General features: G+C 39.3%; 1 protein-coding gene across 14 annotated transcripts in view; it reads right to left on the minus strand.

Annotated features, from left to right (window-relative positions):
• tpk1 (thiamin pyrophosphokinase 1) overlaps nucleotides 1–26,538 on the minus strand; it is a 61,844-nt gene that overhangs the window by 22,035 nt on the left and 13,271 nt on the right. For 9 of the 14 annotated variants that reach the window (XM_018702010.2, XM_018702014.2, XM_018702018.2 and 6 more), the window contains exons 5-9: nucleotides 25,166–25,235; nucleotides 15,401–15,473; nucleotides 12,728–12,823; nucleotides 5,849–5,995; nucleotides 1,604–1,715 (exon numbers count right to left, since the gene is read on the minus strand). In XM_018702010.2, coding sequence (XP_018557526.1) covers nucleotides 1,604–1,715; nucleotides 5,849–5,995; nucleotides 12,728–12,823; nucleotides 15,401–15,473; nucleotides 25,166–25,235 — 498 coding nt within the window. The remainder of the gene's footprint in view (nucleotides 1–1,603; nucleotides 1,716–5,848; nucleotides 5,996–12,727; nucleotides 12,824–15,400; nucleotides 15,474–25,165; nucleotides 25,236–26,538) is intronic. The other 5 variants (XM_018702016.2, XM_018702019.2, XM_018702021.2 and 2 more) reach the window with 3 other exon arrangements.

The raw sequence follows: 26,538 nt of genomic DNA on the forward strand, positions 1-26,538 counted from the left end.
GGAGTACAACAACCAGAAAAAAGTTTGCTCAATAACTACTAATCTACTCATCCCAAATTCACGCTCTCGGATCAAAACAACATGAATCACTGCAAATTTTTATTCTTTAAAGCAAGAGTTAAAACAAGCTCTGAATGCAAGTGAAAAGCGTCCTTTGGGCCAGCAAGGATGTAATGGCTGACAGCCCAAAACTCTTTCTTTATATAAAGATCATACATTTTTCATCACAGAAACGCTTTGAACCCAAGTGTGGGGGATCATTTCAATGGACTTCTAAAGAATCTTGGTGTCACCCGAGAGTGGCACAGTGCTGATCTGGGCTTCCCTGAGCAAGCTGAGTTGAAAATCCTTCACAGATACAAATTATAATAGTGAAAACAAATGCACAAATCGATGAATAAGGGTGCACTGCTACTATATGCAGCAGTCAAACATATGAGAAATACACTGATATTCCTAATTTTTGTTTCATATTCTGGTCCTTCTTCCCGACCCCAGAGGGAAATCATTACTTCCAGCCTTCTAAATATGCATGTGATTAATTATGCGTCTTGTTATCACTGGCTAATCTGCATAGGACTCTCATGTATAAAGTCCCTCTCATTACCATTCAGAAGGCCATCTCACAGGTGTGCTGAGTAAATATACAACACACTGCAACTGATCAAAAAGCGCACGTACACGCACACACACACACACACACACACACACACACACACACAAAAAGAAGTTAATAAATAGGACTAGAAGCACACACGCAGTGGCATATTCAAACACGGATATAGACATGTTTAAACAAGCACAGACACACAACCGTGCTCGCTCAAGTGTACAGAGTCCCAGAATCATGCACATACAGACAATGAGTGGACACCCACCAAGAAGCAGACACATGATGCAACCCCACTGACAGAAGGTCCAGGTTCCCCCTCATACAGGGGGAGTTTGGTCTGTGCCAACTCATTAAGAACACAGCTGGCCATAAGGGTTAGAGTGGGGTAAGACCACAGGGGTCTTCAGATGGGTGTCTGATTGGATTTTCAGTGTTCAAGAATATAAAAGGCTCATTGTGGCATGTGTGTGTCTTCAATACAGGCCTCATTTGACTGAAGCATGCGTACTTTACAGTAACTCGTTATGCATGTTGAAAATTCAGTGGAAGTTGTTTCCACTGAGAATGCAAATTTAAGTTTTAGCAGTATTGGCAGCTAACGGTTATGTGTAGGGAAGGTAGCAGCTCTTTTCTCAGTACTTGATGTTAAACCCCCTTGTGATATCAGCAGTGGTCTTTCAACCACTGCTAGAACATCAAGATTTTCCTCTGCTGTAGATTTAAAACCTCTTCAGGTCACATACTGCCACCAACCACATTTTTCAACATGTATCTTGATTATTTTGGACACTTTCACCAGTGAGGTAAATTCATTTTTTACCATGTTTCCAACATTAAAGATGAACTTTCATACTCAATTTGTATATGTTGTTTCTAAACAAGCAAAAGAAATAAAGTACAGATTCTACTGATCCTACAAAGTTAAGTAACAAGAAAAGTTGAGTAGTAATTATTTGCTGTGCATCAAAGTAATGAGAAAAGGGGACTCACTCAGGTTCCATTTGAGTCCAGTAGTGATTGTTTGGCACGGTCCACCTACTGGAATGAGACTGCACCAGTCCCCCTCCAGGCCTGTGTTCACTCCCAGTCTGTGGCTGCCCTGCTGACACCACAACATGAGTGAAAAAACTAATGAGTGTTTGTCTGCGTGTATGTGTATGAGTGACAGAGTTAATGACAGGTAGAAACAAAGAGAATGAAAAGAATTAAAAGTGAAAATAAATGTGGATCAAGACTTGTTCAACTTTTTTGGCCCCAAATGAGAAACTTAGCTTCTCCACCTAGGGAGCAAAGCTCATTAAAATAAATTATTGCTCTTGTTAAAGCCGCAACCCATTTTCAGTTCCAACCCACACTTAAAAAGGATACCTTGCCATTTTGAATTATACACTATTTTACTGTCTGTCGTGAAGAGTCAAAAGATTTTTGTACTGAGACCCCATAACTGTCCTAATAACCAGCCTTTTACTTAAAAAGCTGGTTACACTGGTGGTACTATTATGAAATGAATACTTCACTTGAACTGAATGGGCAGTGCATATTATAACATATTTTACTAGCTTAGAAAGAACATCATCTGTCAGTGATGGGAAGGATGGTTGAAAGTGTTAAAAGTCTTTTTCACTGGTGTCTAAGGGACGGATGAAGAAATGTGTTTGACGCACAGTGAAGTCTTTTTATGAAGTGCTCCACAAAGAAAATAAACATGAACAAAATTTCAAAATGTCATGGTATCCCTTTGAGAAACTAGGGGAGAAAGAAAAGAAAGAGCATCACATAGTGTAGGTTCAAGGTAGCGTCAGACTCTTCAGGCTGAATAATGACTTTGGTCTGAATGCACTGGTTATAATAAAGTCTGACGCTGGAATGTTAAAAGGTCAAAACAAAGTTTCCCTCATTCAAACTCTATAAATAAAAGATACAAAGATACAAAGAAACACCTCAATCTCATTACAGCAAATACACATATATTTGGTAAGGGAGGTGTAAATTTAATAATTATGTGGCTAGCAGTACCATGTATGCTTCAAACTGCCATACAGTCAAGCAAAAAACTACAATGAAAAAAAATGTTGACAGCTGAGAGCTTAGATCAGAGATCAAAAAGGATCACATGGACACAGACAAAGACAGGCACACTCAATTAAGAGTTTGAAGCTGTGACATGTTTAAAGTAGAGTTCCCTTTGCTTGGCTTCCTGGAGCTGCAGAGCCAGAGGGAAGGAATGATGGGAAAAACCTCAGCTTTGGAGCTTTTGGTGTTCAGGAAACATCCCTGAGGTTGTTTTCTATACATAAACACTCTCTCTCAAACTCTTTGTGTAAGTGTGCCAGAGTGAGACAGTTTATGAGGAAGAAGGATAACAAATACATGTGCCCCTGCACATGAATGGGAGAAAGTACTGCTGAGAGACTATGGCTCAATGTATGAATACACCTTTTTGTGGTTGTGAGGCTAGCTGGTAGATTAACTTTTCAAATGAAACATGGAAAGAAGATGGAAATTGCAGCTCAAGGGGAAACCAGCAGTCTAATGCAGTGTTCTATTTAAAGCTAGAGAGGTATGAGACAAAGAATACCATGCTTATATCAATCCAGTACATACTGTCATAATTTTTTATTTTAATTTGATCATATTTCCATTGAAGTATGAAATCTACAACAATTAAGTACTTTTTGGGGGATTTGATTTCCAGTGTAAATGATTTTTTTAATGAAATACTTCATAAAACTGCATTAAAAAGCATGCAGTGCAATGCAGACATGTTATCAATGCCAAAGCCAAAATGGTGGTGAACTAAAATGCAAAAATCACCAGCATGCTAACATGCTTACAATGACAATGCTGACACTAAAGCAGGTTTAATGTTTACTGTGTTTTCCATCTCAGTTTAAAAGACCTATTTTAAAGGCAGGAGATATACTAAGCATAAGAAGAATATCTGTATACAAATATTGTCCTAGAATTACTAATTATTAGCATGCAATTTGAAAATAAAATCATTAATGTTCCTGTTCCAAGTATTTTCTGCTGAGATACTTTTGAGCATGTCATTGGGTTTCTATGTGGATGTTTTACATCTGAGAACAGGACATAAGAAAGCACGTAATTATGAGTTCATTACTTTTACTATTCTGTAAGGTTTTTTGTTTTTGTTTCGAATACAGAACATGTCGTCTTGGTTAAGTAGTTTACCTCATGTTTATGTTTTCTATTTGAATGCCACATTATTTGAATGTGCCTATTGTTGCTAACTTGCTCCAGCACAGCAGAAGTTTGGGATGAGTGAATCTACCTCAGGTATCACACTTTGTCATTTAAATCAGCTCTTACTCTGACAAGTTTCAGTCCTCAAAAGGGCATCAGGAAAACAAGCTTGTAGATTTGACCTAGAGTGTGTGTGCTCATAGAGTGATTTATAGCACGGATTGGGCTGACACAGCGCTATGCACTGTCTGCCCCACAAAGACACAGGCTATCTCAAGCATCTTCGAGGGGCTGGGATGCAAACTTAAGTAAATGTGGCTCTGCTTGGCACTCCGAGTCTCAATAGCAAGAGAAAAACAAGCAAAACAAATGAACTCAGCACAAGTTTTTTCTTTTCCTTTCTGATCCAAATTAAGTAAATTTAGCATCACCTTGGGACCTAGACAGATTAAAACATCTTCTTGTCATGTAGGGATTCTGAATAAACAAGCCAGCAGCCCTTGTGGTGTCCCTATCCATAATTTAATAAAAGACATGAAAATTATGCAATGCCCTGAGCCATCTATAGAATACACAAGACGTCTGCATATTTACCAAAGATAGCATAATAACACTTTGACACCTCACATGGGAAACAAAATCTAAAACAAGCAGACATAACCCTGATTAAATCAGAGCACATCTGAGTGAGTGACATGCGTCTTATTTACTCAGGAGTGAATGTGCAGGTCCCACCAATTTTCTAAAATGTGCAGTTTAATGATACATTGCATTTATATGTTGTTTTAAGGCTATATAAGATATATTTTGTGCCTAGTGCCATTTGTCAAATTTGTGAAATGGACATAACTTGTAATTTGGCTCTGGTCTTAATTTGTTATGTGTGTGTGCAAGATTGTGTATGGAACATGAACAGCTCTGTATGTATTGATTGTATCACCAAATCCCAAAGCTGAGCACGTAACGAAGCCGTGATTGCAATGAATATGGGTGGTGAGGATATTTGGCAAAAGTTGTAAACATTCCAATTACAGATGTAACTTGAACAAATAGCACTGGGCCTTTCGAAGGTTGCGTTAACCTTCATGTACAGGCGTCTGCGTTCATCAGTTGCTGGCGAATTGGAGCTGCGTTGACAAACGAGCTTAATTTACCTTCACTGAAGTAAGATTAATTGGAGGTGTCGAGGTATGAAGCAGCAAATGACAACGCGCCTTTGGAATAATGACAAGAAGTGGGGAGGGAGTGCAGGAGGAAGAGGTTTACATACTTAACGTATTACAAGATGTCATCACCAAGTGTGACATGATCTGAAGATCTTGCAAATAAACAGCACAGGAAAAAAATGACGGTTAAAAAAAGAGCAGCGTGTGTCCCAAATGGTGGCTGCTCAGCCCACTTGTAAATTCAATCAACTGAGGAGCATGAAGAAAGTGGTTGGCATTGAGGAAAAACAATTTGGGAGCATCAAAAGAGAGTCTCTCTCTCACATGCACAACTGCAAATTGGGGCGCAGTAAGAGCAGAGAAGGGTGTGCGTATGTGTGCGTGTGTGTTCCTGAAGTGATTACTTAACAAAGAAACAAAGTATTCAACACTCCAATCAAAGTGGAAGCAGAACAAGGAAAAGAACATTTTTGAGAGAGAACAGAAAATGAAGAGAAGGATCGAGAGAGGGGTGATTAGAAGAGACAGGAGATGTTAGCACAGGAGAGCTACATGTTAGTCTATAGTGTGGCGGAAATACACTGTGGGTCTGCCTGTGTGTAGTTTTCTTATACAACAAATAAAGCCACAGGAAGTCTACTTTTAAGTTCATGCTGGGTGAAATACTGGGAGACTGACATTTCAACAACTAAGGGATAGATACAACACCAGTTTATTCAGAGGTAAAACTTTTATAACTTCAGCCTCAAGGGGAGAAATGGGAAACAGTGAACAGAATAGAATTATTGCACAGCGGGGAACCTCATGGTATGTCTATGCCTACATGTGAAGGCTGTGTACTGTGTGCTTATAATACACTCACAGGTCTGAGTAGATATGCCAAACTAGTCCCCTGTATCATCAATACAGGCAGCTGTGTCATGGAGAGAGCATGGTGGAGTGTCTCGACAGATGCCATGATCTGGTCAAATCTGCCTGCCAGACCGCCCAGAGTCACTATGGCATCCACCTGGAAAGACGAGAGCTTAATAAGACACAGAAAAATGCCATGGTTTGATATAGTGCTTTGATTTTCTGGCAGGATGCTGCTGAAAGTGACAGGAGAAAACACTTTTTTTCCAGCTTATGGCAAAGTGACTTAGCTGGCTGCAGAAAGAGAAATGAGAAAAGTTTTTTTCCACACTTGGATTCAAATAATACTCGTTTTGACAGACAGCTGTGCTGATTGCCTGATGGTAGCCCTAATTTTGGGAACAACATAAATCCATCCATCCATTAGCTGCGCCGCTTATCCTTTTGAGGATCACTAGGGGACTGAAGCCAATCCCAGCTGACATTAGGCAAGAGGCGGAGTGCACCCTGGTCGCCATTCTATAACATGGCTGACATGTAGGAAAAAAAAGCCATCCAAGCAAACATTCCACACCTACAGGCAACTTAGAGTCACCAGTTAACCTAACCTGCTTGTCTTTGGACTGTAGGAGGAAAGGAGAGCACCTAGAAGACACCCACACAGGCTCAGGGAGAACATACCCCGGCCAGCAGGTTTGAACCCAAAACCTCTATGCTGTGAGGCGACAGTGCTCACAACTGCTCAACCATGCTGCTGACAACATAAATCATAATTAGAAATATTGAGTGTGTCAGACTATCGTCAACTATTTGAATTTCCTGTGTTTCTAGAGCCATCCTCATGTGAACTGCTATAAACTTCTGCTTGGAGAAAGTGTGTAAAATAGGCTGAAACTAGAGGAATTTGGCAACTACTTATAGGAAAGGAGGATGGCACATGAAACTTCTTTCTTGCATCCAAATATTTCATGTGCCAGATTTGGTGAGGACTATGAGGACTATAGCTTTATGAAAATGGGACATTCCCATTCACCAAAAGTCATAATTTCATCAGGTTTTTTTTTTTTTTTTTTACAGAAATCTGTTGAGTGAAATCTGCTGCCAACTAACAGACAAACAAACAAAAAATAGGTCCAAAACATAAGCTCCCTGGTGAAATTGAAGCATAAGTCTGGTGATATTCTCTATTTTTCTTGTTGTCAACAAATCTGACTTTAAGACCACAATCAATGATGACTTGATACTACAAACAAGTATTGTCTGTGTAGCCAAAATCTCTGTGCGGTTCCATTATTGTCCATTAACTATTAAAAATACATCAATGAGCCACACTGTTTGACTGGGGGGCTTCTTACTTTCTCACTGTACCATTTTTTCCAGAAAACCTAAAGTGCTAAGCTGGTTTAGGAAATGGCTTTGCCTTTCTCTTAAACTGAAAATATATATTGGTTATGCCTTGTTTTGAACCTCCAGTTGGAACTAATGAACTTGAGTGCCACAGACAGGTGCGGGAATCATGATAGATGGACACATGTATTATTAGCTTTGATCTTATCATGGGACTTGCTGAAAATTTAAAAAACATACAATATCACAAATCTTATCATTTTATGAAGACACAAATAACAAACAACAGACAACAAAAGCCATGGGACTATAAAGCTTCAAACAGGGCTTAGAGAAAGAAACGCAGAGGAGGACAGATAAACAATCAGTGGTAGATCAAACGCTGTATTCAGGCCATTACACTGAGGATAACCGTCAATCTCTTGAATTAAGAGGTGAACATGTTAACAGCAAATCAAGTTAGCCAAGTGGATTACTTAAACTAATACCATTTCCTGCAACCTCAGAGCTAAAATAGGTCTCTTTTCAACTCTGCGCCAGCAGTTTACTTAAGTATAATATTTACAGCTCTCAGCATTTATATCCTTATACAAAGTCCCCTAGCAGTCAAGCACCAGTGCTGACAGCCTTAAAACCCAACAGAGTCTAGAGGGCAGAGGCACTGTCACAGGCTGACAACTGACAGTCACACCAGCATGGAAAATGAACCAAATACCATCAGTCACACTCACTTCACTTCGGTGTTTTCACCTCAACCATACACTATAAATAAACAGAATGTGGAAGGTAAGTTATGTCCTATTACCTTTTGCTGATATAGACCATTATTGCTTGGGCCACAGCTAAACATCATATACAATTTACTTCTCTGTTAAACAATTTCTAACTTTGAGAACTTATTCTTACCACTACAGCTACTGATCAATCAGCTTATATTGGCTACATTCAACAGGTAAGTTTTTTTGGTGTACAAGTCTTGCAGGGTCATTTAGCCACTTCAAATCATTTTCATTTCCCCTTTACTACCTCAACAACTTGTCATCATTTCAGTGTATCTAACATTTCCTAATAGGCGAAAGAGCTCAGATCAAACCTGTGCTGTAGCTTCTTACATAACGGGAATAGACTATTTACCAAGCTGAATGTAACATAACTAACTTCCTGCCTCAGGAGATGGAGTTAAAGCAAAACTGAGAGCTGAGATTGAGGTTATTTCAACATCTGGCTTACACCCCCATATGCAGAGGCATTGCTCAAACTGTAAACAAAAACACTTGGTAAACAAACTCCCCTATGTGAGAAAGAGAAAGAGAGAGGGAGATGGAGAGAGATAAAGAAAGAGAGAGAGACAGCTTTCATAAAATTAACATAAAATTCTGAAACTCACTGCATTAACCGCAAGTTACTCCAAACAGATGGGAATAAAAACAAAAATCCATCCATCCATCCAACCTATACTGTGTATCCTTTGAGGGTCATCAAAAATGTCTTTCCAAATGTTTCCTATCTGAACCAGGTCTTACAGGAAAAGGCTGGTGTACATACAATGGGGCCCAAAAGTGTTTTGGTCTCAGGGTATATATCTGTGCATGTACAGTATATTTTCATTTAGTCTTAAAAAAATACCATGACAAGACCAAAACCAATAATACATTAGTCGCCTTAAGTGCTGATGTTGAAGTCAACTGGTAGGTTTCTTTAAGACGTTTCACCTCTCATCCAAAAGGCTTCTTCAGTTCTGAAAACTGGTTGGGGAGTCCCAGGTATTTAACCTCTGGGGAGTCATTAACCCACCCAGTCATTATGCAAGTCATTAGGGTCACATGAGCCCAGGTGTGACTTGTTAGTGGGGTCATTGCCCCACCCCTGACTGACATCATGTGAGTTGTTTAGATGGGTCACAATGTCTCTCAAGGTGTGAATAGTCGCCTTCAACTTCAGCACTTAAGACTACAATGACCTGGATGACTGAGAACCTTCACAAATACATTAGTTCTTTACAACTTATACTGTAACCTGTATGAGGCCCATTCATTCATACAAAAGAAGTAACATTTTCAAAAAGGTTAAAAAGCCTCAGTAATTTATAAAACAGCTGTCCGTTGTAATTTTTAGCAACTGTAACTAAAACAGGAATATCTGGAGCCTTAGCAAGTATTTGCAGCACCATGTCACCCAGTCAAACAGTGTGACTTATTGACATGTTTTTAATATTTTTTGGAGAACAATGGAAGTCTGTAACACGGAGGATTAAGCTATATCTATCTTTGGCAACAAAGACAGTACTTTAGTTAGATGGAAATGTAGAAAAATCACTGGATTTATCCTTTAAGAAGGATCTCTTATCTACAACAGGCATGGCCCTTTGATCCATCCATCAAACCATCCATCTCTGACATCTCTGACGTCCTTCCCACCTTTGTTACTGATCCCAGAAACTAATTCTTATACACAAGAATGCCCTGTCAGGACCAAAGCTGCTGCCAGAAGAAGGAATGAGAAAGGGGTGGAGGGATCAAACCAACAGTGAAGAGTATCAGTGAAGAGTATCAGTCAGTTCAGAATTCACAGCAAGTCGACAAAACCAGAGGATAAAAAAGCTCTAAGAAAGTAAAGAATTTGGAGAGAGAACAAGGAGAAATGACTAGAGAAAGAACAGAAAACTGTGTAGTGTTTCAACCTCTGATGACACACTAACTTGCTCAATCTTCCGCTTTCCATCAACACTTCTGTTGTGTCGGCTACGCATATCAAACTCTACACAACTGTTTGAATTTTTATTTGTTCCTATTTCATGTTTGTTTACTGAAAATAAAAACAAAAAAACAAGCAGGGCAAAGAGAATCTCTCACGACTGAATTAGGGAAATTTAACAAGCAGGCTCAACACGTCTGGCCGTACTGCCTCCTGATTGGCTGGGGGAACCAGGAGCGAGCAGGGCTGGCTCTGAGATCAACACAAAAATTCACATCCATTTATTGAGCATGATGAACAGATAACTAGAGAAAGAGAAGAAGAAAATGAAAACAGTGGTGCTGCTTATGTCTGCAACAGTAAAGCAAGGAGAGACACTAACTAGGACAGAGCTGTGAGGAGACAAACAGACCAGCACACATGCACACACACATTTCAGTATATACAAACACATGTAAACAGGTACTATATGTACGCACACGCACACGCACACGCACACACACACACACACACACACAAACTATCCTATCATAAACACATGCACAATATAGACACACACAGACACACTTTCCAATGCACACACACACTGAGACATGAACATGCAAACACACATATTCAAATATATAGTTATACACACAAAAAGACACATATTCATCCACCCACCATAATCCTCTGATGCCATTTTTTGGGATTTCACCCAACACAATATATTCTCTAAATCGAGCGCTACACTGTGTGGAGGAAAACATTTAGGGGCTAATATGTTGAATCTTAAACAGCCCAAACACAAGCACAATGCTGAGTAATCTGCAAATCACCCTGTTATTATTTCATCTACGCGTTTAATTCATTTAAACAGGCTAAGTGTATGGAAATTAGTGAAGGTGAGCAAAACAGAAAATGCCATGTATTGTATGCCATGATATTAAATCATTAGAAAAGTTATGCTTTCATATAGTCCAAGCCTACTCGCAAAGTGCTGAAAAGTTCAAATTAGAGTCATAGCAGGTGAAGAAAAGACAAAAAAACAAACAAAAATTCATCATCAGCAACACTTTTAGGGCGATTGCCAGGCTCCAATCTCTTCCAGGCAGACAGACGGACAAACACTCAGTGCCAGTTCAAAGGCAGAATAAATATTAGCCAGGCAGAGGAAAAAAATGCCCACAGAAAGGAGGGACAAAAGTACATCTTCTCTTAGAGCCTGACAGAAAAAAAAAAGTCACAAGTGTGGCAACACGTGTGCATATGAGATGAAGTGTATGTTTGTGTGTCTTCTACATGGTCTTCCATCAGCTTAGAGATGTGAAGTGATTGGGGCACTTGGCAGTGATTGGAGCAACACTCGGCATGCTGCTTAAAAGTTCTAATAATGCAGAAAATAGGAAGATTGAGAAAAAGCAACAGAGAAGAGAGAGCGATAGACAGACATAAATAGACAGACAAAACAGCATTTCCCATGACACTACTCAACTTATAAATTATCATCGTTAAAATTCTTGAAATAGAAAATGTACAGTTTATTATATATGTTTTCTTATGTGCTGGCACATTCTGTGCAATTTAGCTGACATTTTGAGAATCAGAATGGAAACTGAGTCAGTCTCTGGATCCGATCACTGCGTGTGTCTGGCTCAGCAGCAGCTAGCTTGGGCACGGGCTTCACTCTGGCTGGCAGCTCATTTCGGCGTTTTGGAGATCACAGTGTTGGGAAATGCTTGACACATTGAAAAGATCGCAACAAAAATGAAGTATTTTGTTTTGAAACAGGCCATGCACAATTACACACTGCATTCTGTGTGTAGGTGTAAATGTGGCTAATGTTATTCCTATGATATTTCTCAACACTTATTTCCTCTGGGAATGTTGAGAGAGCATGCATGTCCTTTTCCAGCAGCACAGTTTATATGCATACACCCACACGCAATCACACCTGGGATTTACTCGCAGTCAACCACAGTCCAACACTATTGACCTATGAGCAGATCATCTTAAGTACCTGGGAACTGAATGCCTTGCTTAAGGGCAATAAACTCTCAGAGGCTGAGAGAGGAGAGAACATTACTTATTCATTTTACCCAAAGCTACATCTACTGCTAGTTATCTAACTACAAATATAAACAACAAATCTCTGTCTGTCTAGCTGTCTGTCTGTATTATAATTTCCTTGACAACCACTCATCCAATCACCTTCAATCTTGGTGGGATTTTTGGATGATCAGTTGTCCAGAAAATTGAGAAGCAGAGATTCTTCCATTTCTTTGAAACTGCACTTGCTTTTACCATAGCAACCATGTTTTGTTTTTTTTGTTTTTTTGAGACACAACCCTTTGATGATGATAATCACACCCCAGCTTGATGGGTAGTGCACTTGTTCTGATAATAATAACTGTAATAATAATGTTACAAAAACAATGTACTCAATTCTCAATAGAAATAGTCCACATTTTGGGAAACAAAAATTTACTTTCTCGCTGAGATTTAGGTGAGAAGACTGATATCACTCTCACATCTGTCTGTTGTATATAAAGCTGGAGTTAGCTTAGCTTAGCATAAAGACTAATAACAAGGCAAACTGTTAGCCCTGCTCAGTCCGAACAAACAAAATCTTACTTACACATTATTTTGTTTGTTTAATTCAAAAACAAATTGTGGTTTTATGGGGAGCTTATATGGCACACTAGGGATTCACTGCTCTCAATCTTCTCATGTAGCTCTTTGCCAGAAAGCAAATATGCATATTTCCCAAAATGTCAAACTATTCCTTTAACTATAAAAATGTCAGGTCTAATTCAAAATCATGTGAGAATGAAACCATCAGAGTGTTCAGTGTGCAGTGGGTGTTTACCTGTAGCTTTCGGTTCTGAATCTCCTCCACCATGATTGCAAGACACTTGGTGAAGTCTGTTAGATCTTGGTTAGCTGTTTCTATCAGCTTGCACCCCTATGTACATAAAGAAAAATGGAAACACACACACAGGCAACAGAACACAATCAGGTGGATGTACACACACAGAGATAGCAAAACAAAAACCCAGGCAGAGATAAGGGATGGGGGGATAACAGAGTACAGAAAAACAGAGAGAGATAGAGAGATGGAGAATGGTATAAATCAGTGTTTTAGTGTTGTCTGGCTGTCTGCAGGCTGTGTTGCTGAATAATGTAGAGGTTCCAGTCAGTGGCCCTAAACTACAGCATCCAGGTAAACAACCGAGCTTTGGCTCTCTCTGTCTCTGTCTCTCTCCACACACTGTCACTTTCTTCCTAAAACGCACCAGCTTCCCTATTTCACTCTCTCTCTCTCTCTCTCTCTCACACACACACACACTCACATACTCACACAGTACAGTCAGTTCACACAAACTTGTTCGCTGTGCTCTGTTTGATCCAATCCATCCTCCCTCCCCCTCCCCTTCCCCTCCTCTTCCCTCACCCCTCCATCTCTGCCTCCCCTTGTCTCTCTCCCTCCCTTGCGGATGCTTTTCTGCTCTCTCCCTTCCATTTATGCAGAATTATTCACCGTTTCCAACAAATCTCTGAAGGAACGCCTCAAACTTTCCCATTGTTCTGCTCCTAAAGCATTACCATAACAGTGTGTTCTTTCTCACAGAAAAAGGTATTGCTCATTTTTTTAGGCAACCCGTGTGATATCTGTGAAAAGGGACTAATGTTACAGACAGCTACAGAGAGGGGGGAGAAAGGGTGAGAGGAAAAAGGAGTGTCACAGCTGAAGGGAACCCATATCTCTGCGTGCAACTGTGCATGTGCATGATTATGGGTGTGGTGTGCGGTGTGTGTGTGTGTGTGGTGTGTGTGTGTGTGGTGTGTGTGCATGGTGAAGTACTGGATATGCATTTCAAACTGTAAACAGTGTGTATTAGTAAGGGTCTGATCACAGTAACACGCAGAGTGACACAGCACTAAGATCACACAGGCACTGCATTGTCTTTCCTCTGACATGTATGCGTGTGTTTATGTGACACCTTACCCTGTATTTATTATTTATTGAACCAAGCTTCACCTCTCTTCAATGGTTGTGGTTTGACATTTTGCTTGTTATAAACAATGGAAAGTCCACTCAATAGAAGAATTTGCATTTTATTTTTATGACCTTGGAGAGTCAAGTTGTGAAAAATTCTTTTGCACAGCTAGGAACACAGGGAACCAAGACTAAGATGTCATCTGAAGAAGCCTCTGGGACTGCACTGGCTTCTACCTGAAGTTTGTTTATATATTATTTAGGAGAAATACATGTATATATTGTGTTAAATTGCACTGAAAGTAAGCACATAAAAGTCAGTCTGTCCCTTGTGAAAATGCAGACTGCTGTGACTGCCATATCACTTCCCAATATAATATCCCCATGGAATATGTAGTCATTTTTAACTGACACTAGTCACCGCATTTTGCATGTTACCCATCTGGAGGACATTAAAAGATATTTAATATTAATTATCATTGTTTAATTATTAATTATTCAATAATAATTATTTTGTGCATATCAATCAAAGAGTGATTTTCCTCCCTCAGATCATTTGGGTTAATTTTAATGATTTTTCACCTAAAAGGCTAAAAGTACAATATTTTACAGAAGAGATGAGATGAGATGAGAGAAAAGTACATTAAGTTTTTTGATTCAGAATATAGTTTTGTCTTTATCTCTACATGGGCAATCATCTTGTGACCACTTGTAGGTGTCCAGAGGGAGCCACTGATATAACACTTTCACAAGTATCTCCAACAACTGCATTAATCTGTAACTATGGTTAAGTAAAAGGCTCAACTCAAAGCAACAAAGTTGAGTTGTTTGTGAATTAATGAAGGAGTGAGAAGTATATATTATATTTTCTTTGTGAAAAGTAAAAACACTGTGTGCAGGGACAATAAGATTGTATCTACTTTGCCTGACCCTGGGTAAGAAGGAGCAGAATTCCACCTGTAAAATGTGCCTCTGACCACCTCCCGGGGTGGGTTTTGATGACTGGGTCTAAATGCATCTTGAGGGCACTGACAGTTGAAGCCATGCCAGGCTGCACACTTGTGTCCACTTTGATGATTCAGTCTGCATGTTTTTGTCACTGTGGGTAGAACTCCTGAAGAGTCTCAAACTTAAGAGCCTTTTAACCCCAGTCAACTTTGTGTAGCCACTTAACCATTCACGCAGCATGATCTCAGCAGTGCTGAGTTGCTAAGGGTTTAGTGTGCTGAATGCACTAACAGTTCAAGGGTCATTTCAGGAGAACATGTGCCTATTCAGAGAGATATACTTCTGTCACTGAAATTAATAATCTGGATACAAAAGTTCAAACTAATATTCTGCAATATTTAGCTGTCCAATGCATACACTGCCCTGACATCTGTGTGCACGCTGCACATTTCAGGCTTAAGAGAGTATGGAGTTCTTTTGTCCAAACTTTAAAATTACATTTGCTAGAGTCCTAGAGCTTTTTGCTTATGTGTGTGTGCATCTCTGTGAGCACCTGTAGGTCTGAGAGAGTGTGAAAGTTGTGTCTCCACTCACCTTGTCTGCATAGAAAGCTTTGACCTCGGCAGTAATGGAATCAAAATCCCCGCTGATATAGTCAGGGAGGAAGCTGGATGTAAGGATAGAAAGAGAGGTTGAGTGACAGAGGGAGAGGGTTAAGATTGCAAGAAAGACAGAGAGACAGAGGGTGTGAGGCAGAGATAGAAGAGAGAAGGAGAGAGGGGACATTGGGGCATGTGTCAGCTCTTTGATCTGTGCAGCGAGGGAGAGGAGTGACGCCGCCAGGGAAAGACGAAGAGACGGGGAGACTGACAGGGTGATTCTCTGTGGCACCGAGCCTGGCCCTGTCGCACACACGTGCACGCACGGCTGACAGCAGAGATACATAGATTGATGGGGAAGTGCGCTCACACACACATATATACACATACACACACACACACACACACACACACAGACACACAACCATACATGGCAGTATACAGGAGCAAACCTAATAGTTTGATACATAGCATACATCAAAATAAAGTCAAAGACATAAACATAAGCACACAGAGTAATGACAGGAGTGGAAGCACAAACACACAAGCACAGTAAAGAATAGATATCTCTCATACACATACAGACACACACACACACAAACAAACAGAGCATGAAGCACCTGGTGTTCATAAGATATTGACCTGTTCCATTACACTGAGAGACTAGATTTTCCACTACAGCCGAGTATCAGTTTGATTACTACAGGTCACAGTGCAATGTCATGTTTCGATGCATCTGCTACATCAAGGCAGTCTGCTGTAAATAATTCATGTATATATTTTTGTTTATTTATGTGGACTAATGATGGGGTTTAAAAACAGTACACTATAAATTTGGATATAACATGTAAACAGACACACAAACAAATTCCAACACTACAGTAAACCTGAGGGTAATTGCTAAAGTTTTTTAAGAGATCATCAATAAAAAAAAAAAACCTTGTTTTTTTGTTTTTTTTTTGTTTTTTTTTTAGAAAAAGCAGCAGGTGAGTGAAAGTTTATTTTCCCACAGATTTTATGTCCTACGCATCCAAAGTTTTCTGTTTTGTTGCTACAAGAAATTGCTGACATTTTACAAATTTAAAGCTCTCACATTGCCTCTGGTAAAAGAAAGTTATGACGAAAATGGGGAGATAACACTGAATTCCGATTATGTCCCAGAGTTCCTACCTATAAATGGTAAGAATAATAAAAAAAAAAAACAATAATCTGTGAAACTTTACAAATAGAAAATGCTTTTCTTATAACAGCTCAGAAGAAATGTGTCCTCGGTGTACCACATGTATATATGTATTTTGACAGTTCAGAATTTCTCAGTATGCATGAAATTAGTATAAGGTACCTTTCATGTTTACAGCAGTGGTCGATGCAAATGAGCATGGACTGCTACTGCCATGAGGTTTCAAAGCTTATTGTTTGCTTAAGGAAGACTACTGTACTTGCAAATTAATTAGCCTTTCTTCCAAGGATGCATTTAATGGATTGGGTTGTGAAATAGGAAAACAATCTAAATATAACGTATTGGCATAAAAATGAATGAATTCAGTCATACTTTCCCATGGTTCATGACTCACATAACTAGGAACTACCTCGCAGAAAATGAAGCAAAATGAAGCAATACAGAATATGAATTGTTGACTACATAAACCTGGCAAAAAATACCATGTTAATACATGCAATTAAGAGGATTAAAGCTGAAAGTTAAATTGGGCAAGAGGTTTGGGAATGTATGTACATGCAGGCTTTGAATTATGAATATAAAATTCCCTGTGTATTTCACTCATCCAAATACAACTGTGTTTTGAGACAACCTGCATTCTCAGGGTGTTTGGAATTAAAAAGGTCTGTTGAAGATATCAGTGTAACAGCCAAAAGTCTACCAGCCACTACCAAGTAGAACATTCCTGCCGGAGACAGACAGATAGCTCTCTGTTTATTCCATTTATGTGTGTGTGTGTGTGTGTGTGTGTGTGTGTGCGTGTGTGTGTGTTTATGAGTAAGGAGCAGGACCACGCAGGGAAGCAGTTGCTGCTATCTAGAGGCATTAACAGGTCTGACATTACGATTTCATGGTTGGTTGGGTAGTGTGTTTGTGTGCGTTTGTTTGTGTGTGTGCACCCCAGCAAGAGGCGAGAGCGATGTTCCGGTCGGTTGAAGAAAGAGATACATAAGGATTATTCCCTCCCTCCCGCCTCAGCGTTGCCATTTACACCAACAAGATACAGCAAGACAAACAGAACAGCAATTGTATGCAATCTACTGCCACAAACACAAACACGCAGACACACACACACACACACCTACCACATGCATGCGTTAAGACAATTGAACACAACCCTACTTGGGATGGAAATACAAATGTGTTCCTGGTAAAAACTTTCCTTGACCACCCACCCACCCACACACACACACACACACACACACACACACACCCGCAGGCACTGAAATGTGCACAAACACACATACACTAAGCACAAACATCACACTTTTCCCCTTTTTATAATACAGGGCACCACAATTGCATCCATTCAGAAATAACCTTCATGTGACAGATGGGACGAGATGTGATCCTGGGCCTGATCGGAACTTTACACGCGCGCGCGCACACACACGCACACATCCCTTTGTGACCTGTGTGCATGACTCCATCGGCTGATCGTAATTGACCAGGCGAGATTCTAAATTCTGTATTTGTGTCTGTGTGTGTGACCGTAAATGCTGTTTGTGTCTGCGTGTTGCGTGTCTGACAGTCTTCACTTCCACATTAATATTAACTGACACTTTAATTTGGATGGGAAATAGAGCATTTTACCACCAGTTTGTAGTACCGGGTGGCGGGGATGGCTGTGTGACCTTTGCCTGTGTTTGTGTGCGTATGTATTTGTCTATCAGCCTGCCTGTGTGTGTCTCTCTCTCTGCATCCTCTTTGCCTGCTTTATTCTCCTTCCTATGTTGCTTTCCCTCCCAACTCATTTCCGCTCTGTAATACTTAACTTTCCAATATAATTAAGGCAACTTCCTTCTTTGTAACCACTTCATCAAGAGAAAAAAAACATTCTCTTCCCCTATATATCCTTATACTGTTTTCATTTCTATTTCGGTCTTTCCTTCCTTTAAACTAAATAAGACAATATCCTTCCGTTCCATATGACCACTTAATTACAACAGACTTGTTTTGTTTATACCCTCTCGCTCTCTCACATCTTTCATCTCCTGCTCCTCTCACTCTCAAAATCACACTCTTCTCCTTTTCCTCATCTTTTCATCACTTGAGGAGATATGGCTCTGATTACTCCTCATCTCCCAATCAGAGGAGGAGAGCCAGTGGAGGGGTGGACAAATTATTTTGGATGACATCATTAGCGACCCATATTCATAAACAAGCCAAAGCAAAACACTTGTTTAGCACTAGGTCATATGGATACTGATATGAACTGTAAGTACTATGAAAAACTCAGACTCACACACAAACTTTGGACATATGATTTTTCACTGGATATCACTTGTCAACCTTTGTGCATAAGCTAGTATACACTCATTGATTGTGTTTCTAGGAGGCTGTCTTCATTAGAAACCCAACACGATCAGTCATCTGTCCAAATGCAACCTCTTGTGGCCGTGTGAATAATGACTGTCCTTTCTCAGAGGCAAAAGGCATAGTGCATAGAATAGTGTAGCATATCCTCTTGAAGAAGAAGGCGGTAGATTTCTTGTCTGACTTGGCTACAGAGGCCTCAGTTCGCATCGTCTCCTACCAACACACACAGTTGGTTTCTTTTAAAAGTGACCATCATGTTTTCTAAACTTTACCAATAGAGGTAACACATCAGAAAACTATCATATGAATCAGTTATGGGTTTTTGGGTAATATGGGTTATTCTGGAAGGCACAGTCAAATTACATATTTGGTCTTTCAGATATGAGGACTTGCAAGCTGTTAGTGTGCAGATGTGAGTAGTATGACTGTGTGGTTTATACAGTATGTGCCTGATTTCATTATAAAGCAGTATTGCGATGGCGGAGATGAAAAACAACCAACCAGTGCTAACAGAGGTCTAATTATCCCACTGCAAACAAAGATTCTAATTAGCAAAATCTCAAGGTACAAGTGTGAGCTTGTTTGCATGCTGATTTACATGTGTCTTTAACATGTTTAGTAACAACTGGTTGCACAAGTTGGATGTGTGATTGTGAAAGCATGCAAGTGTGCACCTACAATACCTGGATTTTTCATATGTGTGATCCAGCAGTGTCTAATCCCAAAGCTAATCAGCTAAATGCCTGTAGGCACTCAGACTAATAACCAGACCAATCATAAATCCACACACCTCTCACCCAAAAACCACATACACTAAGTTTATTAACTTCCAGTTTTACTCTTAGGGCTACTAGGTACACTTAAGAGAGAAAGAGGGAAGGATTGAAAGAGAGATAATTGTAATTTCACTCAGCCTTAATTGTTACCATTCTAATACGATTTAACTAAACAAAAACTAATGATAGCACATGTAAAAACAAATGTGTATAGCCCTCACATTAAAAGAAGAGTCCCAGTTCCCTGTGCTCATCAACTCAACTCAGCATGTCCATTTCAGACACAGAGTAATAATGAGAGAAGGGAATTTTCAAATCAGTCTATAACACAACCTGGTAGCAGCATAGTGAGTGCTAAACACTAGTGTGGTTATGAGCTTCTGGATAAAATATGATAAGGTTACTATTATACAACAGAAGACAACAAACCTGACATTACCTATTAAACATATTACACCCACCTACCACAAAAAGATACAGTAATACATCAATAAGGTACTGTTATAAAATGACCCAGAATATTCTTGAGATCCATGTTGAGTACAAAATGAAAACAGTAAGTAAGGAGCTGTTATAGTTACCTGAGTTATTCCATGTGTCTCTCAAACCCCCTGCTTGATTTAATTTGCATTGTAATCCTCTTAATTGCTGGCCTGTGACCCAGCTTTTAGGCCATACAGTTTTCAATACCTCAGCAATTAAACAGTTCCCAAGTTGTATGAATTTGATTACAGCATTTTCGAACAGAGCTCCAAATGGCTCATATGGCGATTTTGATATATACTACTTAACTGTTTTGTTAAATCTGTCTATCTCTACAAATATCAGCACATCTTCCTTAGAAATCTTTGCCACATTTTCATTACAAGTCAGCTAAAAAAGGGGTTCTGTCTGAAACAATGACCTTTTTAGACGACTTTATTGATCCTTTGGATGACTCCTCGAAATTACGTAAAACAGCTGATATAGCAGATATAAATACTACATATGCTTTTTATACTACTATTCTATAAATACTAAACAAAGGGCATAAACAATAAAAAAGTGTGGCATATGAAGAGATTGGAGAAAAAATGGAATTATAAACAGGAAAAGAAACTGTCAGAGAGATCTCTTTGCCACTACGTCTTATAAAATAAGCCGTTTTCACTCTTGACAACTTCATTTGCTGAGGCTGACAGCATTATCTTCTCCAAACCAAAATGCATAGACAATCATATGCTGACACAACTGGGCTCAGAAAATTTCTTCCATGCTTAGACATGTGAGTGCGTCAGTGTCTGAACAGTGTCTGAACACTGACACACTCACCATTGTATCTCCACAAACCCACACACACAGCTCCAAGTTTTCTAAACTCTGCTTGTGTAAAATTACTTCTGCCCTACATTCAGCCATGTTCCCCTCCTTGTTTATCCATATTATGACTTCTTATCTTCCCAGAGGATTTGATTAGATGCACAAATTAGATCAAATGCAATTTTCATGAAGAAACACAGAAGATACAGGGTTTGATTTACACAGGAGCCAGAGGGTCTCAGCTTCAACAAAAGAACTTAAGCCCCCATGAAAGCAATTTTAGTACACACAATTATTTTTCCAATTCCTTCTATGAGAGGTTTTGCATTGCTCACTGTTGCTCAGCAGTTGAGTTGGCTAAGCTTAAAAGGTGTCTCTTGCCATAATTAAATCATGTCCTGATGTACACAAACTACAGCATAATGTGGGGCAGCTGTAGTCTACAATTGCATGCAGTTAGAGCAGTGTCATTGTGTGTCTGATGAAGAAATGGCAAAGCTAAACACAGTACAAAAAGTACAACACATTTGACTCACAGTGGCTGAAAAACCATTTAAACCTCTGATGTCATTAACTTTATCAACAGCTAAATGTACAGATTTCAAATTCACCACAACCTTGATGAGATCCACATTGACCTGATCACACAGCTCCTACTGCTCCTTTAGAGTCCCAGTACTAACTAGATGTGGTGTTGCTTGGTGAAACTCTACCTCTGAGTAGTTACTGGCTGGTTGTACTAATTTACCAACTTTTAACTTTCATTTAATGTACAGTACGGTCACATATATGAATGTATGTCAGTGATAAATACTGTTTCCTGCCTGGTGGCAAGATAAAAGCATGTGTAGATGAGTAGAACTTACAGAGTGACAACTGTGGGGCTCTGGACAATTTCATGCAAGTAAATAATAGTGTTACTTGTGATTCAATACCAGGAAAAGAACAAATAATTGTTACAGATTTCTAAGAACTGAGCAACAGAGTGATCAAATGCATACACATCAGCCATGTATATCATCAAAGAACAGAATACTCTGAATATATTGCAGTTTATAAAACAGTGGAGTTTGGAGCATACATAAGCATACACAGATAACATTGTAAGAAAAAGCTGCTAATAGAAAATCAATAGTGTATGGTGGGAGTATGTTTCCATTCGTTACTAACTTTTACATAAGCTGAGAAAGATCATTAAAATCAAAAAAGAGGGAGAAAATGGATGCAAGCTCCATCTGGATTCTGTGAGAAAATACAAATATGTAATGTCTGTCTTCTAACACCCCATACAGTGAAGTCAAAGCATTGTCACTTGACTCATCATGAGAGGCAGAAAGCCTCAGCCTGATGCGCCCCCTCCTCTCTTCATCCCTAATGACTACCATTAAGGCTGTTTTGACAGAAAAATACATGGCACCTTTCTTTTAACTGTGGGAGGCCGTCCGCCCACTCTGCTCTTGTGGCAGAGCAGGAGACTGTGGAGGCTGACCGGAAACTTTATTATCTTCATTATTTTCTGAATGGAAACACACAGTCGCAGGCAGACATGTGGACAAATACCATCAACTTACTTGTTAAGGCCACCATTTTTTCAAAAAGGTCTGACATCATTTACATTTCAAAGACAACCTTGAAAAAATGTAACACTACAAATTTCAGTTTTGGTTTGACCTCTGAAACACCACCTCAGACACAGTTTCCCTACAGATGACTGAAATGCCTTGATTTTCTCAAAAAAAAATCTAACATAACTTACATCTTCACCGGCACAACTGCAGTGAATGTGGTCAAAGTGATGACAGCGCAGAGACTGTGGAGCACTTTTTCTGGCTTGCCTTTTAAAAACTGGATCTTAAAAGCCGACATGTGCCCCCGCAGTGAGGCAGCACAATTTGTCAGCATTACTTGCTGGAGTTTTGGAAGGGGAGGGTACTGATCCTTTCATGAGTCTGTTGATGTGTAAGCTACAGTTTAGATGTGGGTCCTCTCAGCGGGCTCTGCTCTGCGTGTATCTGACAGAAACAAAATATCCCAGTTCTGATATTTTGAATTTAAGTTTTAAACTCTGATATCTGGGGTGGAAAACTGTCCCTGTAATAGTTTCACTCGTATGCAATTTGGGGAATAAGTGAACGCCTCGAGATGTACATCCACACCATATATACAGAATCCAGCTAATGCACACAGACCCACATATAGACACAAGTCTGGTCAGATGTCAAATATGTCTTTATCTTGATTTCAAAATAATATTCATCAAGCAGTCTGTTTTTTCTTCATCTTTTCCTTTGTTTTTCTCTTCCTGTGCATCTCTGTCATACCTCCCTCATTTTGATCACATGGGAATGTTGCCGCTGTTGTCTTGGCTGCAGTGCAGTTATGATTTCATAAAACGTGGCTTTGATTGATTGCTTGCATCTCCCTCTGCCCTCCTCCCCTCCTCTTTCTCTCTGTAGTCCATTAGTTATGGTAATGTTACGCTAAATACATCTTAACTTGCTAGTGATTGATTTATACATCCCCACCCATAAACTTGCTATTTGCTTGCTATTTTTTCTCCCCCATCCTCCCTGTGTAATGTATAACTTTTTGGGACAGACGCTGTTAGGTTGGGCTAAAAGGGAGGTCTGGTCTGTCAGTTTCACTGTGCAGGCTGCTGACAGAGCTCGAACTGGAAGGTCAGAAGATGAATCTGAGGTGTCATGCAGTCAGAGGAATGAGCGATGCCTTTGTGGGCATGCTCAAACTCACACTCTGAGACTGAGATGCATGACTAGCTGTATTTTCAAAATAAAACGAAAAATCGCAGACCCACAAAAACATTTTCTTTTTTAACTATATTAGTGAGGACTGCACACTGACCTCATCTTCAGCAAAAAGTGCAACTTTCACTTCTTGTATACTCTTCACTCAATCCTAATTCTAATGTCTACTGCACAGTCTAATTCCCACAAACAAACACAATAAATCAGTACTATAAAACTATAGCTGTTGTTGGTCAATCATTTACTGTGGTAAAGTCTTCTACCTCCTCCTGTTTATGATTTTATCTTTGTTTATGGCTTGCTGAGATTATCTATCCTCCAAACAATTTTTTATGATACTGAACTAAAATGACAGTTAACATTTTAATGTTATGTGTAATTTTGTAATTATTATTTTATAATTACTGCTGTGGTCAGAAAGCAACCATTTTCTGTCAGCAATTTCATTCTTTTTCTTGTTTAAATGAGCTTCATTATGCAGGAGAGTATTATCCTCAACTTTCTAAATTATCTAGTGCTTCTTTTGTAAAAGTTGTTTTACGTAAGTGCTACTAGTTTGCAGAGGAAACATTTACTGATGAGGTAAAGTGAACACCAATATATAATTTCCTGAGTGGTGTTACAATAAATGGTTTTGGCTTTATCAAATGGACATGCATGACCTGATAAACATTCATCACACAGTATGCAGGGGTCTATGGCCATAGTAAATGTGCTGTTTTTAATGTACAGCCAACCATACATATTCATATATATATATATATATATATCAGTATATATCAAACTCAAGGACACATGTTTGCCCTGTGAAGAAGTGTGAATGGGACAAAATGGCGTCACTTCGCAAACATGTTCTCACCTCAGATGTCTACAACTTCAGATGGTTGTTACAACGAGAGAATTTGTAACAACACACACGTACACAAACACAGGCAGACATAACATCACATTCAGCCTGGCAAAATACACACTCATGCTTCTCACTCGGGGCGTTAATGTGAAAGCCTCAACACTTCAGGGACCCAGTGAACCCCAGATCCATCTCTGTCCTGACAGCAGTCCTCCATTAGCAACACACACACAAAATGTGGCAGAACAACGCATACAGTACTTTTAGAAACACACACAAAGCTAATACATAAACAGGGTGTATTTTGTCACCTTCAACACACAGACTCTCATGCACATACAACCAGACACAGAGTTGCTGAATGCACAGCACAGTACTGATGCTGCAAGTGTTGGTCAAAAGCAAACACAATGCTGGTAGCATAAACTGCACACACTTTCTCCAGTTTTAGCATGCACCACATGCACAGAAGAAGACACAGAGGCAAAAACACAATTTAACTAATGCAAATGTGAACACAAGACAAACTCACCTGCCACATTCGCCAGCAGTGATGTTATAAAGGTGATTGGCAGCTCCATCAGCACATGCCCTCAAGAGAGCTAAAGAGAGACCAAAAGAGAGGCACTTTAGTCTGTGTAAATAAAAGCAATTAGTTTTAAATTACACCTTACTTCCACGGTGAACACATTTCTGCTTTTTACAAGTTGCTGTTACATGTGAACCATTTCACTCTGGTTTAAACAATGTGTGGAGTCACAATAAGCTACTTTCCACTGATGCAGAGTAAAGCTTAGGGTAGATGTGTCCACTTTTTTATATATTATATATATATTTATATTTAATATATTTTCTACTGCCCCCCAAAAAACATTAACTTAAAACACCACTAACAATTGGTTCCACAGGAGTGGGATACAAATGGGAGTGGGATAACCTCATTGATTTGAATGATAGAAACACAGATAAACATAATGCCATACAATTCAACAGCAACAAAATTGCAGCCTCCAAAATGATAATACAGATGAATCAAACCTTTTAACGTAAACACAGTTTCAACAAAAACTGAACATTATAACCCATCATGAAGGGAGGATTTATTGCAGGACTGTTGTATTAGTTTTAGCTAGGTGTTCTTAAAAAACTAACAAATGAGCACATCTGATTGTTAGTGTGCTGAGTGCACAAGAACACATTTTCAGAAAAAGAAAAACATAACAACAATATGCCATTTTGACACAGCACTAGTTTGGACACCAACATCAGCAGAGCCATGTTTTTTTTTTTTTTTTTTTTTAAATTAATAGACCTACTTCAATAACTACACAAATGTTAACAGTTTGAAGTAGGTCCAAATTAGTTAGAGAAACCTACCTTTCTGCCACATAAAACATAATAAATAACAAGTAAAGCATTATGGTAAAAAAAATAAAAAATAATAATAATAATAATTTGACCCTTTGAAGGCAAAGTCAGTGAAAGAGCACTTATCTTTTCTGATTTTAAAAACAGACAATTGAGGCGGTTATTTGCCGTTCTTAAGATGGCATTCAAGTTCTCAGAAATTGAGATGCAAACTATTTGCAAATGTATGCTCTTTTGTGTCCTCTATTCTATTCAAATTGAACAGACAGCCTATTTTTTAAGAGCCCCTTTCTGTTTGGGGCTGTTGTGGTGCACACAGGGGGAAAACTTCAAAGAATCAGCTATGGTTCTTTAGTTGAACCTAGTTTAAAACTAACTAAAGCCTGCACCAAAGAGACAGGCAACACTTGTGTGCTCGTTTTCTGTCTCACAGGCTTTCCTCCTCCAACTGTGTCCATTTCCTAAATTCACCCTTCAGGTGTGTGTGCCTGCTTGTATGCATGTCATTTGCTATAGCAAAAAAAAAAAAAAAAAAGT

The sequence above is a fragment of the Lates calcarifer genome, linkage group LG24 (genome assembly GCF_001640805.2).
Source record: "Lates calcarifer isolate ASB-BC8 linkage group LG24, TLL_Latcal_v3, whole genome shotgun sequence".
Taxonomy (NCBI): Eukaryota; Metazoa; Chordata; class Actinopteri; family Centropomidae; genus Lates; species Lates calcarifer.